Source organism: Arachis ipaensis, chromosome B10 (assembly GCF_059453495.1).
Source record: "Arachis ipaensis isolate K30076 ecotype BB chromosome B10, ASM5945349v1, whole genome shotgun sequence".
NCBI lineage: Eukaryota > Viridiplantae > Streptophyta > Magnoliopsida > Fabales > Fabaceae > Arachis > Arachis ipaensis.
The window spans coordinates 22,564,581-22,584,598 of record NC_142435.1 but is presented as its reverse complement, the minus strand read 5'-3'; the positions used below and the strand labels follow the sequence as shown (position 1 = coordinate 22,584,598).

The following is a 20,018-nucleotide window of genomic DNA, read 5'->3' as shown; positions in this document are numbered from 1 at the left end:
GCTTATTAGACTAACAAACTAACTGAATGGAACAAAAGCAGAATAAACAGCAGAGCACGCGGCAGAGCAAGCTATTTACTCAACCTCTAACATCATCTCTAATTTCCTTCTCTTGCAACTTCTGTTAACCTCTAACAGGAATAATCTGAGACCCAACACGTACATAGATAGGTTTCATCAAGCTAAGGCTCAAATCTACTTGTATGTAACGACCTAATTTCTTTTTTATTTAACTTATGAAAACCAATTATATGATTTAGGTATGCTATATCTAGTCTTGATCATTTTCAAATTTACTATGTATGTCTCTTGACATATCTCCTAATCTAAACATTAGATATTCTTTTCAATTATGTACGCTTACCTCCTTTTAACAGAGAATGTGTGTTTTATGTGAAGTAGCAAAGAGAGTAGAAATAGTAATTAATTTTGAGCAATGTTCCATCACTTACAAAATTTATTACTTTTTGTTAATACTTGATTAACAAAATTATTTTTATACTAAATTTTAAATTTTAAACGTTAAATATTAATAGTATAAAAATAAAGTATTAACACAAAATATTAGTTAATATTGATTAAAAAATATTAGTCTATTAACATTTCTCATTAATTTAATTTGTGTTCTAAACTTATAATTTTGATGCTATTGAAATTAACTACTATTTAATTTTGATAGAGTTCTTTAATTTTTAGGGTTACTAATTATATAAAAGAAATGCACTTTGTAACTTTGCCAATAAATAGCTTTGCATGTAAAAAATGTTCAAATGTACTTTTAATGGTCACTTAATTATCATAAAAAACATTTAGTATTTTTTAATTCAGTCAATAATTGTTAAAAAAAAGTTAAAAAAAATTTAATTTCGATGATCACTTTATTGCTAATAAATTAAACCTGTATTGATAATACTTTTATATTTCACACTTATGTTTTATCATTAATAGCGAAAAAACATCAATAAAAGTATTGTTGACAATTTTTTTTATTGGTAATTAATTATCAAAAATACATTTAAATATATTTTTTATAATTATTAGCCATAAAAAATTCTAAAGGGCAAGCTTTTTCTTGACAATTAATTACCACCAAAAATATAATTCATTAAACATTTTCTTTGAAATAATTTCCACGTTTTTCTTCTATTTTCCCCCCTAGAAAAAGAAATTGTCTTGTCATGATTCTTGGAACACCTGGCTCATTATCCATTGATGATGAAAATTGAAAAGAAAGGGCAAAAAAAGGTAGGTAGCTAGAAGATGATGATGATGATATTGATATATAGTGGTTGGGTTATACAGTATTAGCCATTTTGGCAGCACCAAGACCAAGACATGCATCTACAGCTTCACCCACAGAAACGAAAACTCTTCCTCCAATTTTGCTCACAAAGTCACCTACTCTTAGCTTGTGGATTACTTGCCACCTTGGGTTAGCTATCACCAACTGAAAATTCACATATATCAACACAAATAAATAAATATACATTAAATGATTCAATATCAAAATTTTGGATAATTCACCCCTTTTTTATTCGTTATATTCTTATTCTAAATGACTTATTTTTTTCTGTTTTAATTTTCTGTTTAAAATTAAATTTTTTTTTTAAATATTCTTTTTTTATTATGATTTTTTTGATAATAGTAAAAACTATAATTGTAATGGTCATCACAGCGATAATCGCAATAATTTGAGAGTAAAAGTAATAAAAGAATAAGAGAAAGAAGAAGATAATAATAAAAAAAATATTTTTGAATGAAAAAATTTTAAAATTTTAATCAAAAGACCAAATAAATAAATAAAATATTTCAAATATTGAGGACAAAACTAAAACTTAACTGATGAAAATATTATAAACTAAAATAATTATTCTTTAATTTTTGAAAACTTTGAGACAGTTGCATTCATACTTTATAAAAATTGGAAAATAATTTATATTCTATCATTCATTTGACATGAAATCATATATATTTTATTTGAATTTGGAGTATTGTGATTAAATTTAATTTTAAATAATTAACTCATTCATCCTCATTTCTACTTGTATAAAACTATAAAACTTAAAAAATAATTACATGACCATCATAATAATTTTTCTGTCTTAAAAGCAAAAGCTTACCTTTACTCCATGTGAAGTCAAATTCTTGTTCAGTTCCTCCAAAGAAGCAATTCCCGCTGTGTCAATATTCGTAAGACCTATCAAATCATCATATGAAGTTATGAACAATGTCAAATTTAGATGCATGCTAACTTCTGGTTGATATTAGCAATTGTAATACCTTTTATGATAAATTTATATCTTTAGATATAACTACGGAAAAATCTAAATTGATATATATAAATTGTGAAAATTCACTAACCTGAGGAATCAAGAATGATGAATTTTAAATTGCTTCCTCCCTCGCCCTCCTCAACGTGTCCATCATTCACCCATCTCTCAATCCTTTCAAAACAATTCAGGTAATTCTCGAGAAATCAATATAGTAAATAACAGATAAACGTGCACTTTGATTTTGTGAATGCTAATGTGAGTCAATTTAGTTCATATAAATTAAATGAGATAAAGTAATTTCTGTAAATAAAAAATGTAAATCAAGTTAATTCTGTAATAGCAGTTAAATCAAATTATTAAATAATTTGACTCATGTTTATTATAAGAGCTATTTGAAAATTAATTTATAAAAGTAAAAGACATTTTATATTTATAAACTATATAAAAATCTTATTTTTGAAAAATGTGAAACTAATAATAATTTGTACTGAAACATGGTTAATTACGTTATTTAAAGTATGTTATACTGGAAGATAGAAATACAGGTGCAGTTAATTTCATATGAAGTTGATAGTTGAGAGTCGTTAAATAATTTGATAAATTTGACTAATTAAATAATCATCTAACGACTTTTAACTATCAACTTCATATAAAATTAACTGTGTCTTAGTTTTAACCGAATTAGAAAGTACCTTTCTCTGACAAGAGTTGCATTTGCAAAAGAAAGGAAGGAGGATTTTGGAGAAAGAATAAGAAGGCCAGGAATGGAGAGGCCCATTGGATATTGCTCAATGTCACCAAATCCATCTGTTCCAGGAAGCCTTCCAAGAACCGTTATTCCAGGTTGAATTGACACCAGAATTAACTTTGCAAATGATATTGTCACCTATATTATTCATTATTTAACATTTATTACAATTCATGAATTCTTAGCTTCGCACAAGTAATTATTACCATTAAGAATAAGAATAATGGGTGACCACATATAGTGCAGGGGCTGGTTTTAATCTACAAAGCCGCAAGATGCATGATACAATATGATATGAGATATATAAACCATTAATTCTAAAAATTTGTTACATATAAAAATATACATGTTGATATTGTTAATGTCAAATAAAAAAAATTAAGATTTTTCAATATCTTTTATCTCTAAATAACATTTTACATGATTTATTGCGTCAAAAATCTATACTTCATGCATATTATTTTTAAATAAAAATAAAAAAATAGAAAGTCAACTCAAAGCAGTTTATAATTACTTATTTTGTATTCATTAATTATTATTATATTAATAGAAATATAATTATAAATGTTAAATACATAAAATTATGAATATTATATTAAATAAGATAATTTTAAGTTATTGCCTCTCTGTCATTAATGTTTCTAAATTTATTCTAGAAATATGGGAGTGGATCCTCTCCAGTGAAAAAAAATTGGATAGTGTGCAGTGTTTAATCTCACTCTTCATTATTCTCTCTCTTCTTTATTTTTGGTTCCACTTATAGAATTAAAGGTAAGAGATCACACTTTATTCTCTCAAGTGTTAAAAAAACTGGAGAGAATCCATTTTCCTAAAAATATAGGTTAAAGAATAGAGTACATGCTATGGTGGAAAAAAAATGATAAAACCAATGAAGATTATCTTTTATAAATAATCAGATATCTATTTAGGAGAATTTGTCATTTCATTTTGAAAAATATTAGAGAATCATCAAAATTTATTAATAATTAGCTATTAATATTTTAAAGTTTAGACTAAAGTATATTATTGGATAACTAAACTAAAAGAATTAGGTTAATAACTAAAAATAATTATCAAATATTAAATTTTAATGATCCTCTAACATTTTTCTTTCATTTTATTAAATGAAAAAATCCAGAAAATCATCATTTTTATTAAAATTTCGCCAGAACTTAACAAGCAAAAAAAAAGTTAGTAATTTTATATTATTAGATGTAATCTCACACCATTAAAAATATTAATAATAATTAATTAATGACTATAATTCACCAAATCTGCAGCTAGCACTCCTCTTTTAAATACTCTTATTTAAATTTTAAAATTTTATCTAAAAATCAAGATACCGTTGAATGAGTTGGAACAATTTTTTATTTTTGGTTAAAAAAGAAGCAGACAAAGGAGTGTTGTGAAAGATACCGCAATTGCAAGGCCCATCTCTACAGAGGCAAAGAGGACCCCAAAAAAGGCTGCAGCGCAAGCAAGAAAGTCTAGTTTATCAACCTTCCAAATCTGATATGCTTTTTGAATGTCAATAAGACCAGGCACTATCGATATAATTATTGCTGCTAAGATTGCTTTTGGAGTGTAATACAATAGCCTCGTCAAGAATTTCAGTGATATTAGAACCGTCAATGCCATCACTATGCTTGACACCGTTGTTTCAGCCCCTGAACTATAATTTAGAGCAGTGCGTGAAAGTGAACCTGCATTGTTATATTTACTTCTTTTTCTTCAAATTCCATAACAGAAATATTTGATGGGAGAAGAAAAAGAGTGGGTAGAAATCTATTACCAGATGCAACGTAACAAGACGTGAAAGATCCAACAATGTTGGTTAAACCCAGGGATATCATTTCTTTATTGGGATCAAGATTGTATCCTCTTATGGATGCAAATGACCTACCAACGGCAATAGTTTCCTAATTTTGTATACATAGTTAGAAACACTCCCAATATTATAAAATCATTAGTCAATTAAGCATGAGTAAATTGCTACTTAAACCATTTGAATCACTCATAATTTACTCCCAAAAGAAAAGGTTAAATTGTCATTATCATTTTCAATTTTATTATTATGCAATATCTCCACTTATTAATGATACTTTATCTAGAGAAGATTTTAAAATGGTAATATCATAAAAACAATAGCTAAAGTTATTTTATTTAATTTAATGTCTATAATTTTATACATATAATATTTTATATTTATATTTATAATTATATATTTATTATATTTAAAATTATACAATTCGTAATGATTAATAAATATTAAATAAAATACTTTGGACTGATTTTTTATTAACATTATTGATTTTGAAAAATAAACCAAAACAAAAATGATTACACGTTTCTGAAAAATATGGGGGAAGCATACCGTGAGTGAAATAACAGCAACGGTTAACCCTGTTTTGATCAATGGAGCCAAAAAATTGTCACTAAGGTTGAGATGCAATAATGAGATTGGGTTCAAGCTACCTCCTTTGATTTCTCCTAACACATCAACTTTGTAGTCCTTCACATTTATTTGATGAGAATTCACTGTATATGCAACAATAGAAGATACAATAACTGAAAGCAGAGGAGCAATTGTTGGCAACCAGAACAGTTTCTTGTTCCTTCTCCCCTGTTTTCATATTGCAAGAAATAATTAAAATGTATAGTAGTTTTCAATAAAATTAATTAGGGACATAATAGATATCAAAACTCTTAAAGTCGTTGTAGTTTCAAACAATAAGAACTTAATTAAAAAAATTTGATGAAATTGTAAAAATATTGAGAATAATTAAGAAAATAAATATTTGTAATATTTGGTTGAGCAGAAATAATAACATATTTTGTAACATTATTGACAGGTTATTTAACGAATATAAAGAGTAGAATACTAATAGTTTTTTTTTTATAATTGTTGATGGTAATGCCAAGAATAGTATCCTATTTGAGGATTTTTTGCTAGTTTTGATTAAATATTCCATCTTGTTGTGTTGATTTTTTTTTTCCCTCCAAAAAAATGACATTAGTTATTACCATGAATCTGGCAAATAGGATGAAACAAAGAAATGAGAATCCAAGAGTAAAGCTGTAAGGATGCCACTGTGACTGAAAAAGGCCAGTGAAATTAAATTAAAGAAACTGTTAGCAATAATAATATTGTAACGATTAAAAAACACTAGAGTTCTAAGATCAAATTTCTGTGGCGTGTTCTTACTCGATCCTTGAATAAAGATGTCCAAAATATTTTGATCACAGAAATCAAGTCAGATTTGTTAGTGAATTTATTGATTCCTAACAACACTATAAACTGATATGCTCCAATGCCTACGGCAGCTGCTGCCAAGAACCCCACTATTGTTGCATGGGAAAGATAATCCACCAGAAATCCAAACCTGCTAATTAAAATGTGTATTATTGTCCGAATTAATAATATATTAAAAAAAAAATACTAGAGCCATCAAAATTTATTATTTTTGGCTATCATTTAATCATTAACTCAATTCCTTTAGTCTAACTCTATTAATCTAAAAATCTAACAACATACTTTATTCGATATTTTTAAACATTAATGGTTAACTGATAACAAAAAATATTCAATTATAATACCCTTCTAACATTTCTTATATATTAAACGAGGGAATTAATAGATATTAATATAATTATTAGTTTATTATTTTATTTTAAATACGTGTAATAATAATAATCATAATAATAAGAGTTTAATTTTTAGTTTATTGATATTATAAAATATTTTACTTAATTATTTAATTGAAGACATAAATTCAGATATTTTTTAAATAAATTTAAAGTTTATTTATTTTTATTAATATGACCATAAATAATTATATAAATATATTTTTTATACTAGAAATATATCAAAATTAATTTTTTAGAAGAAGAAATATTTAAATTAGTTTTTAAGAAATATTAGATCTGACATTTTGTTTTTCAATAAAATCTTATTCTTTAGAAACTTTGATAATTATTATATAAATTGGTTCTTTCATCATTTTGATGGAAACTAATTTATTTTTTAATATTTTTATTTAATTATTTTATAATAAAATTTATTAAGGACTTATTTATTTAATAGGACAATTTATTTAAATAAATTGTTACACCTTTAAAATTACGTAAATGCATTGTTTTCAAAACGAAGACGCAAATACATTGTTTCATGTATCTATAGAAACCGCTACTGGTAGTAACGGGTTACACAAACACAAAATCCGCTGCTGCCAGCCGCGGATTACGTTAAAATGTAGTAACATGGAAACCGCTATAACCTGCTACTGTTTGATTGGAGTTGGTCATAAACCGCTACTGACAGTAGCGGTTTATGTGCATAGGGGTTCGTGTGTAAACCGTTAGAGGCTATAACGGTTTACGTGGAGAGTGACTGCTTATCAAATTATTCATTTGGAGTGATTTTGAGGTTGGTTATAGAGAGGAAATTCTAGAGAGAGATTAGAACAACAAATCTCTTAAACAATTAAAATGATTCCAAATGAAACTATTCATGATTGAACATGCCAAAAAATTATAAATTATGATAAAAAATGTTATTTTATGGAAATTATGAAAAATGTTTATTTATGCTAAATTAAGTTACAAGAAGATTGAGAGAAAGAAACGGAGTATATATTTTTTGCACTCATATGATATATATGGATAGATAAAAAATGAAGTAATTTTTAAAGAAAAAATGTACACTTTAGTGAATTTTTTACTAAAAATAAATTATTTTATCATTCATGAATTTTAGAAGGGATGAAGATAAAAAAAAAAAAATTAGTCTTAGTTTATATATTTTAGTATTCTGTGGGTACTCACTCTTTGATTTGCTATTTAGTCTCATTTTAATAATATATACAAATAAAAAATTATTACATGCATATTTATATTTTTTATTTTATTCATCAAAATTATGATGCTACCACTGTTATTTATCCAATCAATCAATTATAAAATATAAATAGTTTTTATTTTTTGGTATAAGACAACAAAGTTGCACAAATAAAAAAAATTCATTTAGTTAGAACCTCAAATGTAAATCAGCAGCAAAGAATACAACCCATGTTTCAAACTCTCCGAATCTCCTTTGTATGGTTGATATAAATAAAAAAGAATAAAATGATTTTGAAAAAGAAAAATATATGCTTTAATGAACTTTTGGTTAAAAATAAATTATTTTATTATTTTAAAAGAGATGAGAATAAAAAAAATTAGTCTTAGTTTATATAATTTAATACTTTGAGTACTGTATTTTTTTATTTATAATTTGGTCTCATTTTTAATAATAAATACAAATAAAAAATTTATTACATGCATATTTATATTTTTTAAATTATATTGTGAAATGATAAATTAAATTTTTTTATTTATGATTTTATTTAAATAGTATATACCATTAATTATTTGTTTTGTAATTATTTTTTTAGATAAATATTAGTTTTACTATTTGCTTTCATACTCATCGTAAATGGCTGCTGCCTCCAACAGTTTACGTATGTGTTCTAATACACATAAACCGCTACTGCCAGTAGCGGTTTATGGCCAAGCATCAACAAACAGAAACCGCGACAGCCTCTAGCGGTTTCTGTGTTTCTCATTCGCATGTAATCCGCTGCTAGCTATAGCGGATTATGTGTTTTGGTAAACCACTACTGGTAGTAGCGGTTTCTATAGATGTATGAAACAATGTATTTGCGTCTTCATATTTGAAACAATGTAATTACGTAAATTTGAGGGGCAAACAATTTATTTATGTAAATTGCCCTATTTAATATATATATATAAACTAAAATTTGATTAAAAGTGACAAAGAAATAATTTATCTAATAAAGATAATTTTTAAAAACTTTTAAAATAATAAAAATTTATAAAGGCCAAAACATCTGATTTGAAAATTTATAATTTGTCAAATTTAAAATTTCCAAAACATCTCACAATTGTTACTATACCCACTAAGTAGTCAGCTAGTCGGAATGAATAACCATGCTTCATACATTGAGTTCATGTTTGTATTAAACAAATAAATAAATACATAAATAAAATTAACGAAGTGGCATATAAGTAAGAATGAAGTAATAAGAGATGAGCATTGACCTGAAGATTCCAAATGCAAGTTGGAAGATACCAGCAATGAAAGTTGCAGTTAGAAGTAGCTGAGTGTATGCAACAGAATCTTGAATGGGATCTTTCAATTTGGAAATCATTGAAGAAAGAAGAAGTGAATCCACTGCTACATTCCCAATCACTATCTCCCTTGAACTCGTAAGCATTGCGTACATAAGAGGTGGCCCAAAACATGTATCTGTCTCAAAACTCAAACAAATTGCAAATTATGCGCTCTTTAGGATTATCAATTATACAATTCACTTAGTCTTTTAGTATAAAAATAAAATTAAATATATTAGGTGTATACTAACTTTAGCTATTAAATTAGTTATTAATATAGAATATACATTAAAAATAAATTAATATATATTTTTTTACAAAAATATATAGTAGCTGTTTTTGGTATACAAATAATATTTTTAAAATAAAATAGATCGTTAAATAGGACTTCTACTTTGGTTTTATCTTAACTATAATAATCAATTTAAAACGAAGAATACAAAAATGTTCAATAATATCGTGACTTGAATGTGTTTTCATATCCTTTTATAACATTTATAGAAAATTCTATAACTAGTTATATGCAACTTACATAAACCATATTCGGGACTTAGCTGAGCCAAAGTAGCGAATCCTACACACTGCATGACCCAAAGCAACCATTTCAATTCAATAATTCAGTGAATAATGAAACATCATTGTAGTGAACATAATACACAATAAGTACGATAGGCCTCTCACTTGTATTTATTCGAATTGGTGTTCTTAGAATAAGAAAAAAAAAGTATTACTTTAGTTTTTAATATTAGATTAAATTTTAATTTGATTTTTAATGTTTTAAATGTTTTATTTTTGTTGTAAAAAATTTTAAACAAATTTAATATTATTTCACCGTTAAATTTAATACAATAGTTAAAAAAATAAGTCGCATAAACGTTAACAATGAATGTGTTTAGTTTTGAGAATAGGATAAGATAGGATAATAAAAAAAAGAATAGAGATATAAAAATTAATATTTGTATATTTTGTTTGATGATAAACTGAATATAAGATAAAATGAATAATAAAAGTCAAATTTACTTTTAATTTTTTCTTCACAAAAAATTAAAAAAGAAAATAGAATGATAAAAAATATAATTATAAAAAATTAATATTGACAATAAAAGAAATAAAAAATAAGTTGTGTTCCAATCCAGTGTTTTTTGTGTCGTTTTTTATAAGAAGAACATAAAATGTACTAATTCAATATCCCAAGACATAATATTTCTATCAATATCTCATTTATCAAATATGATCTTGTATCTCTGTGTACATGTCTCAGTGTTCCCTGTTTATAAACAAAAGCAACCAATGTTATTAGTTAAATTATATCATTTTATTTTTTGTGTATTAGAAAAACAAAGCCAAAACCTTCTTATAACACTTTTTTTTTGTTCTCTTTCTTGCATCGATTTCCAAAATCTTAGAAATCAATAATTAACACTTTAGAATCGAATAAAAAAAAGGCTTTTACATACCAATTGTTAGTGAATCGATTTTATTTATATACTGAAATCGAACATTATTAACTATTCAATATACTAATTATTTATGTCAAATTTAATAGTGAGACAACATTAAATTCATTTAAAATTTTTTAACATTAAAATAAAATACTTAAAATATTATGAACTAAATTAGGACTTACCCAATCCTTTACTCAAAAAAATTATGTTACCTTATATAATCATATATTCAATATTCAATGCTTAAAACTATTTATGGCTCCATCCTAGCATGTAGGGTCTTTGTACAGCTCAAATTAATTTTGAATAACCTAACTATAATAATATAATTTTTTTTATCAAAATAAAATATAAATGAAAAGTAACTCTTAGACAATTTTTTTTGGGGCCACTTTTAGCTCTAATAATTAATAATATATTGTTCCAACTTTCATAAGCTAGCTTTCGGTTCGTAATGTCCATCAAAAGTCAAAACATGCATATTTTAAGCCTGAAATACCGAGATAAAGCCCAAATGGCCTAATAGCATCTTTGAATTTGACATATCATATTAGGTCCATGCCTAAACCCGATTCATTCACAACCCACAAAGAAATTAAAAAAAAAAAGAAACATTCTTGTACAATAAAAAAGAGTCAAAACCCACCATTGTCTCTGTTTGTAGACAAAAAAAAGAAAAAAAAAAGAAAAAAGAAACAATGGTGTTAAGCATAGATGAGTTTGAGACTTTGAGCAACTATGAAGAAGGTATTACTGTTAAGTTTACACTGCTATCTGCATTGTAGTTTGTAGACTTGTGATTGTACCAAACAAAAATCTTCACTATTAGTAAAGAAATTAAGACAAAATAATTCTTTTTATTAAATTTTACTGTTCCAATTATAATCTTATTACTAGGAATAAAAATAGAGTAAGACAGACCAAACTTTATTCTTAATATATCTACAATAAAGTTTACTTGACCTATACTTGATCTATAACCTGTTATAAGCTATCTATTAAGTATTAAGTCTAGTCTATTAACAAGTCTGACCTAGCATTAAATTTGTAAAAGGCTTGATAATTTAAAAATATAAAAAACAAAATAAATAATCAATTAAAATAAAAAATATTAAATATATATGTAATTAAATAAATAAATAGTCTAGTAAATAAAATTATTTTATAAACTTAAATCTTGTCTATTAAAAAATTTAAACTTTTAAAATAATTGAATGTAAACTTATTTTCTATCAGACTAGATTAAGTCGTAGCACACGTTGTTTGGTCTTTTTCTAACCCTACTTATCACCCAAAAAAAAAAAGTTTTCTATTTGCCATCCCATTTAATGTGCATATTCTCTTCTCTCTAGTTCTCACACATTGATGATATCTATATTTTAAATTGTCTCATTTCACAAAATACAATTTATGACCAAATTTATATTTGAAAGTGTTATATGAATGTGAATTTTTTCTTAAAATAAAAATGACTTAACAGGCACGAAATCAAATTAGCATATAAATTGAACCTGAGGAATGGCGAGACTTGCAACGGTTATACCCGCCATGAGATCGAATTTGAACTTGTGAGCATTGTATCCTCTTAGAGAAGCAAGGATGGGAAAAATCTCCGTCAACAACACCAACGCTCTTTTGTACAAAGGTTGTTGGTTGTCGTTGACAACGAGAGTTGACCACACATTCTTGCTGTTACTAGGCGGCAAAATTGTGTCCCTAACGTTTTCGAATACCTCTCGAAAAAAACAAGGCGGGTGTGGTGCATTTTGCACCCACTGCTGCTGGTACATTTCTTTCTCTTTAGATTCCAACATCTCTTCCAACGTGCAACTCACTGCGGCACTGCTTACTGATGAAGCTACCATTATCAATAATGAAGATAGATAATGTCCTAATAAGTCTGTTACCTTGTTAAATTAGGACACTATATGCATATTGGAATGAGATATCGGACGAGATCAGAGAGGATCGATAATTCTATGGTGCTTTATTTTTCAATGTATTCGCTTATATAAATAAAAGTTTATTAGCAAGTATATATACATATATAGCTTCATATAGCTAGAAAAACACTTCACGTATTATATTTGCATTATTATTGTAACGGATATTCTTTTATTTTATTTTATAGAAAAGTATAGTTAGACAATAAAAATACTAAACAATGTAAATAATATATATATCAGATGTTCATTTTACTAGGTGTACGGATGGTTATTTTAATATTAAGATTTAGATGGATAATTTAAAAGTGTAATGTGTTTTTATTTGATTAGTGGTTGTTCATATTGTTCAAGATGGTTATTGTTTACCTAACACTTTTTTTATTTTATTTTAACTAGTCTCAAAAATTCTGAGTTATGAGAATAAAATAGGAAGATATTTAACTAAAGAACACATAGACAAGAAAAAATATATAATAATATTTATATGAATAATATTTATTCTCGTATAAAAAAATTATTTAATATAATTAGTTCGGTACTTATTTTTTAAAAAATTTAATCTGATTATTAGATATAAAAATAATAAATAAATATTATTTTTATACCAAAATTAGCTACTAAAATTAATCATCAATATATTTGTGTAGTTTAATTTATTTTTAATGTATATATATTTTAAAGACTAATTTTAGTGTACATGTATTAAAAAAATAATTTAATAATAATAGACAATGTACATCACTCTCACTAATGCATAGTGTGTCGCTCTTTTCACCTTAATATATATTATATATATTAGAGAAGATATTCTCCTAATATAATATAACATAAATACTATATATATAGAGTTGTTGACGCTTCATAATATGAGAGAGTAGGAGTTAGAGGTGGGGGTGAAATATCCCTTTCTATTCTTCTGGCATTACATGATATATGATATTAAATATACTAGTTAAGATCTTTAATATCACTATTGGTAGCGAAGAAAAGCTAGCTAGCTAGCAGGGGCGGGTGAACCTGCTTCTGTTTGAGTCAACTGAAAGAGGAACCCTGTGGCCGTATGCCTGCTTAAGCAATTAAGGAGACACTACTTTGTATTGATTTCCAAAACAGTTCTTTTCTCATCACCTTCATTTTAAAAAATAAACAAACAAACCCTTTTAATCTTGGTACGTTACGTTACCAAACATTTCTGTTTAATTATGAGTATATATGGTCACAGCAGGCGGAGGTGTGATAATAAATATTAAGGGGTTGTGACATTTATACCATTCTTTTGATGATACTCCTTTCTGAAAAAACTCAATATCCATAAATATGTACCATTTCTAAAGAAGAAGGTGTACATTTTAAGGAAGTGTATTATAAAATGGTGCAAGTATATTTTTTCAATATTAAAAATGTATAACACCAATAAAAAGGGGGTTCAATTAACAGTATAATAGGCAGTAATCGGTCGAGTTCAGTTTAAGAATCATTCAAAAATTATTATTTTCTTTAAATGCATATTTTATGAAACATATATTTGTTGGAATAAATTATTTTATTAACCCAGATCAGCCATATTGAATCATCAAAATATATCATATCATAATGCGGAAGCGTACCTGAATTCATAAACATGAATCATACGATCGGAAGAGTTTGGATCTTGTGGTTCTTTCGATCTTTCTCAACCAAAGCCTTCTGTATTCCTATGTGGCTGAACTGTAACTCTTTTGATAGGGAAAGAGCAACAAAGGCGGCTTTGGTATATAGGGGACCGAAACCCTGAAGGTCTATTTATATTTGAGCATGGCACCCATTAAACCCTAAAACCCAAATAAAATAGTATCTAAAGCCCAAAAGATAATATATCTAAAATCCAAAAAGATAATTATCTAAGGAACAAAAGATAATATCCGATTTTATTCTCATTTAATTCCAAATCAAAAGTAACAATGACTTATTCAATTAGCATTTATAACAATAAATGAGATCATCATTATATAAGTCATTTAATTTGAAATAACATAATTTGTGATTATAATTAATATATGTATTGCCCACAAATAAGTTCGGAAATCAAATAATTTCCTAACAATCTCCCACTTGGGCTATACATATATTATTTCTTGACATAATCACATTTTTATAAACTTTATGCGCGCATCGGAATGCCATTTCTCTCATTACTTTGACAATCTGGTCCGTCTCATATTAGATATGGAACTACCTCAGCTTTTATCACATTAAATGCCGTGACTAAACCATGCCAATCACCATCCTAATATACTTAACGACATAGATCAAATTTGGATGAGTAATATGGAAATTACATGCCAAGTGATCTCATGTATGTCTATTTCCAGCTGGTCCAACTTTATTGAGATCAAACACAATATAAATATTGCAAAATGAACATTTCACATAACATGAAATAAACCATCAACTTAATTCTGCAGAAAAAATAACTTAATATCTGTCATAGGACATACAGCATAAACTCCCACTAAACCAAGGCATCACAAATATTGACACCTATCCGAGCAGTGTGCTCATGAAAAACTTTAGGGGTCAATCCCTTAGTAATGGGTCTGCTAGCATATACTCTGTTCCTATATGTCCTATGGAAATCTATTTTTTCTTAAACTTTCTCCTTGACAACTAAAAACTTGATGTCTGTATGCTTCGATTTTGTCAAGCTTTTATTGTTATTGGAGTATAATACTGCTGACTTATTGTCTCAAAATATCTTTAATGGCCTTTCAATGTCATCTACTATATGAAGTTTAGTGACAAAGTTTCGCAACCATATGCCATGAAATCGGAATCAGAGTACCTAATGATCTCCAAATTTTCTGATCTCCGATAAATAAGCATGTAATCATTTGTTCTCTTTAAACAACGCATTACGCGTTTAACAGCTATCCAATGATCCATATCTGGATTGCTCAAGTATCTACCCAACACTCCCACTATAAATGATATATCGGGATGTATGTAGACTTGAGCATACATTAAATTCCCTAATGTTGATGCATAAGGTTTATCATGCATTGTTGTCTTCTTAAGATCATTTTGGGCATTGCTTGAGACTAAACTTGTCTCCTTTAACTACGGGTGTGTCCATTGGTCTATAACTTTCTATGACATATCTACTTAAAATCTTTCGATATAGTTCTTTTGTGACAATCCAAGAATACATTGAGAGTAATCTCTTAGTATCTCGATTCCTAATACAAAAGAGGCATCATCAAGATCTTTCATTTCGAATTTGTTCAATAGAAATTTCTTAGTTTCATGCAACAAGCCTATATCGTTGCTGGCAAGTAGAATGTCATCAACATATAAGACAAAAAAAAGTATTTACTCCCATTGAACTTACGGTATACATATTCATCTATAATATTTACCTCAAAATCATGAGGTAATGACTTAATTAAACTTGTGATACCATTAACGGGAAGCTTGTTTGAGACCATAGATGGATTTTCTCCTTTTTCTATTGGATCTCCTTAATGACACTTCTTGAGGTTGTTGAGCTTGCTGTATGGGTTGGGGTTGATGAGGATTCTCATCATTTTCTTGTACTGTAGTAGCATCTCGAGCAACAACAATATTCTCATTGTTCTCTTGTACTGTAACTGGATCTACAGTAGGATTCTCATTTTGCTCTTGTACTATAACTGTATCTTGAACAACAATAGGCACAAAGACTTGATCATTGTCAATTACAGAATCCTCATCAAAAACAACATTCCTAATATTTTCTTCCCCCCAAACTCAACATCCTCAAGAAATCTCGCATTTCCCGTTTCAAAATAGACCTTGATGCATGATTGTAAAACTTGTACCCCGTGAGCGCTCAGCGTAACCAACAAAGTAGCAACTAATTGTCCTTAAGTCCAATTTTCTTTCATGCGGCCTATAAGGTTGCGCCTCAACTAGACATCCCCAAATATGCAAATGCTTTATACTGGGCATTTTTCCAGTCCAAATTTCATATGGAGTTTTGTTAACTGCTTTGCTTGGCACCCTATTAAGAATGTACACTACGGTCTTTAAGGCTTCTCCCCAGAGTGATTCAGGCAAGGAAGAATGACTAATCATACTTCTCACCATGTCCTTAAGAGTTATGTTCCTTTGCTCTGCAACACCATTCATGCTAGGTTTGCCTGACATGGTGTATTGCGAAACAATACCACACTCCTCTAGGAAAAGAGCAAAAGGCCCGGGACGTTGCTCACTTGAACCGTCATATCTTCCGTAGTATTCACCACCACGATCAGATTTGACAGCTTTAATTTTCTTTCCAAGTTGAAGTTCAATTTCAGCTTTGAAAGACTTGAAAACATCCAAGGCTTGGGACTTTTCATGAATTAAATATAGATACCCGTAACGAGAGTAATCATCTATAAACGTAATAAAGTACCGTTGTCCATTCCAAGAGACAGTAGGGAATGGGCCACATATATCGGTATGTATCAGTTCTAAGACATCTTTAGCTCTCTCGGCACCTAATTTCCTTTCGTTTTGTCCTTTTCTCCTTTATGCACTCAATGCAGACTTCAAAGTCTGCCAAATTTAGGAGTCCAAGAATTTTATCCGACACGAGCCTCTGAATTCTCTGTTTAGAGATGTGACCTAGGCGTTTGTGCCATAATGATGCCGAATTCTCATTTAGTTTTCGTTTTGTACCCGTTTGCAGTATTTCATTATTATAGAAATTTAAGTCAAGCCTATATAGATTATCCACCAAATGACCAGAGTAAATATTATTCGAATTATAGAAGAGACTGACTTTATTGTCTCCGAACGAACAAAAATAACCTAATTTGTCCAAACGAGAAACAGAAACTAAATTTCGTCTAAATGACGGTACATAAAATGTCTCTAATAAATCCAAATAAAATCCACTCGTGGAACATAATCTAAAGGTTCCTATAGTTTCGACTGCAACTATATTACCGTTCGCCACATAGATGTTTCTTTCAGCATCACTTGGGGGTCAGCTCCACAGGCAATCCTGCATAGTAACACTTACATGAGTAGTAGCAGCAGAATTTACCCACCAAGTATCAACATGTGCATAACTTAAACTAGTCTCAGAACAAATGAAAGTAAGAATTATACCATTCTTTACACGCCAAGTGGCATATTTGGTACAATCATTCTTCATGTGTCCCACTTTCTTACAGAAGAAACAAGTTGAGACTTGATCCTGTTTCTTAGCCTTTTTTCTGCTGAGAAGGTACATCCGCAGTAGTATCACGCTTTCTTTTATACTGAGAAGATGAAGCCATGTGAGCACTTTCAGTCTTATCTTGCTGCAGCCTCTCTTCTTCTTGCACACAGTGAGATATAAGCTCGTTTAAGGACTAAGTGTCCTTCAGAGTGTTATAACTCACTTTGAATTGCCCAAAGTGTGCAGGAAGGGAAATCAAAATGAAATGCACGAGAAGTCTTCAGACAACTTTAACTTTAGTGCTTTCAATTTTGAAACAAGATGAGACATTTCCATAATGTACTCCCTTATGTTCCCTTTACCTTTATACCTCGTGGAGACAAGTTTGCTCAAAAGACTACTTGCCTCTGCCTTTTCATTCTTAGTAAAGAACTTTTCAACGTCCTTTAAGAACTTTTTGGCATCTTTATCCTCAGTAATTGAGCCCTGAAACGCCTCAGGAATTGAGCGTTTCATGATCATAATGCTCATTCGATTAGATCTCTCCCACTTTTCTATTTTAACCTCATTGAGATTTTCTGGAGTGGAAGTATGTTTCTCCTCTCGAAGAGCTATATCTAGATCCATACAACCGAGGACAATCTCCACGGTATCCTTCCAAACTTTAAAGTTTGAACCATTCAGCATAGGAATACTGCTAGTTTGCGTAGAAACATTGGTAGCTAAAGCCATAGTTTCTGGATTAGAACAAAAAGAACATGCAGTAAATATTAGTTAATTAATGGGTAAAAATCCATATTGAGATATCCAGCACAACATTAATTTTCAATCTTTGGATTAAAAAATTAACTGTAAGTGATACTCTCATTGCAGTAATCAAATATTGTCAAAATTCTTGTCACACATTAAGCCTTTCTTTGGACCAACTTAATGCGGACATGGAAACTTAAACTTCGCAACCTATTTATTACCGCATATATTTTCTATTAATTGGCCAAACAATAACCTTCCTTTGGACCAATTATTGACCGCATAATTAATAGAAAATAAATAGAAGTGTGCAATGCTTATTATTTGGCCAAACAATAAACTTCCTTTGGGCCGATTATTGTTCGCATAAATAATAAGTATTACTTTATTCTTAATCAGTTACCCAAATATTTATTTACCATTAATATGTGTATGTAATTCGGCCAAATATAGGTCTTCCTTTGGACCGACCAATATTCGCATGAATTACATGTCACCATATTTCTAATATTTTAAATAAATCAATTTTCACAAAAAAGACTACTTTGGCAGCATAATGTTCAATCAATTTATTCCAAAACTAAATCTTTATAAAATAGATGAGTATACTAATCCAAATTATTACTAGTTTCTTTATGTAACAATTAAATAATATTTTTTATTATTCAAATATTATTAATATGTACACATAACTTGGCCAAATATAGATCTTCTTTTGGGTAGATCAATATTTACATAAGTGACATATACATAATAATCCTTATATCTCATACGGATAATCAATTATCTTTACACTAAATTAATGGCACATACAATTAAATACCAATTGTATAGGGTTATAATAATATACGGAAAAATACATGATAAAAAAATATCTATTTAATTAACCGTATAAAAAAAAATGCAACCAAGACAACATTAACCTCTCAGTAATTATATATATTATATATCGTGAAAATTATATATAGTCCAAATATATACATATATAATAAATGGCCGACGGTAAACATAATGCAATATATATATATAAATAAAAGCAATTAAAACGGCATGGAGGGGATTCTTTTACATATATAACGTGAATATATACGTATCGATGCACGCACATAATCAAGAACAATTTCATTATGCGTGCATCAATTTCATATATAATGTAAACATGCATATGTATATCTATATTGATCTAATAAAATAAAATCGAATATTTTCGATGATTGAATTATGGATGGCTTTGATATTACTTGTTGGAATAAATTATTTTATTAATCCAGATTATCCATATTGAATCATCAAAATATATCATATCATAATGTAGAAGCGTACCTGAATTCATAAACATGAATCATACCATCGGAAGAGTTTGGATCTTGTGGTTCTTTCGATCTTCCTCAACCAAAGCCTTCTGTATTTCTAGGTGGCTGAACTGTAACTCTTTTGATGGAGAAAAAGCAACAAAGGTGGCTTTGGTATATAGGAGACCGAAACCCTGAAGGTCTATTTATATTTGAGTATGGCACC

At 28.2% G+C, this 20,018-nt stretch overlaps 1 protein-coding gene across 1 annotated transcript; it reads right to left on the bottom strand.

Annotated features, from left to right (window-relative positions):
* Positions 1-1,294: 1,294 nt before the first annotated feature.
* Positions 1,295-12,502, bottom strand: LOC107620437 (early nodulin-70-like). Its single transcript, XM_088508946.1, has 12 exons — positions 12,149-12,502; positions 9,725-9,773; positions 9,121-9,328; positions 6,227-6,404; positions 6,046-6,117; positions 5,396-5,644; positions 4,814-4,940; positions 4,438-4,724; positions 2,966-3,159; positions 2,362-2,444; positions 2,121-2,197; positions 1,295-1,447 (listed from the first exon to the last, which is right to left on the bottom strand). The coding sequence occupies exons 1-12, from the start codon at positions 12,500-12,502 to the stop codon at positions 1,295-1,297; spliced, it is 2,031 nt and encodes a 676-aa protein (XP_088365072.1).
* Positions 12,503-20,018: the final 7,516 nt, after the last annotated feature.

Coding starts and splice junctions, on each gene's coding strand:
- LOC107620437 (XM_088508946.1), bottom strand. CDS start 12,502: ATGGTAGCTTCATCAGTAAGCAGTGCCGCAGTGAGTTGCACGTTGGAA. Junction 6,118..6,226: donor CATCTTTATTCAAGGATCGA/GTAAGAACACGC, acceptor GGCCTTTTTCAG/TCACAGTGGCATCCTTACAG. Junction 4,941..5,395: donor TTGCTGTTATTTCACTCACG/GTATGCTTCCCC, acceptor ATACAAAATTAG/GAAACTATTGCCGTTGGTAG.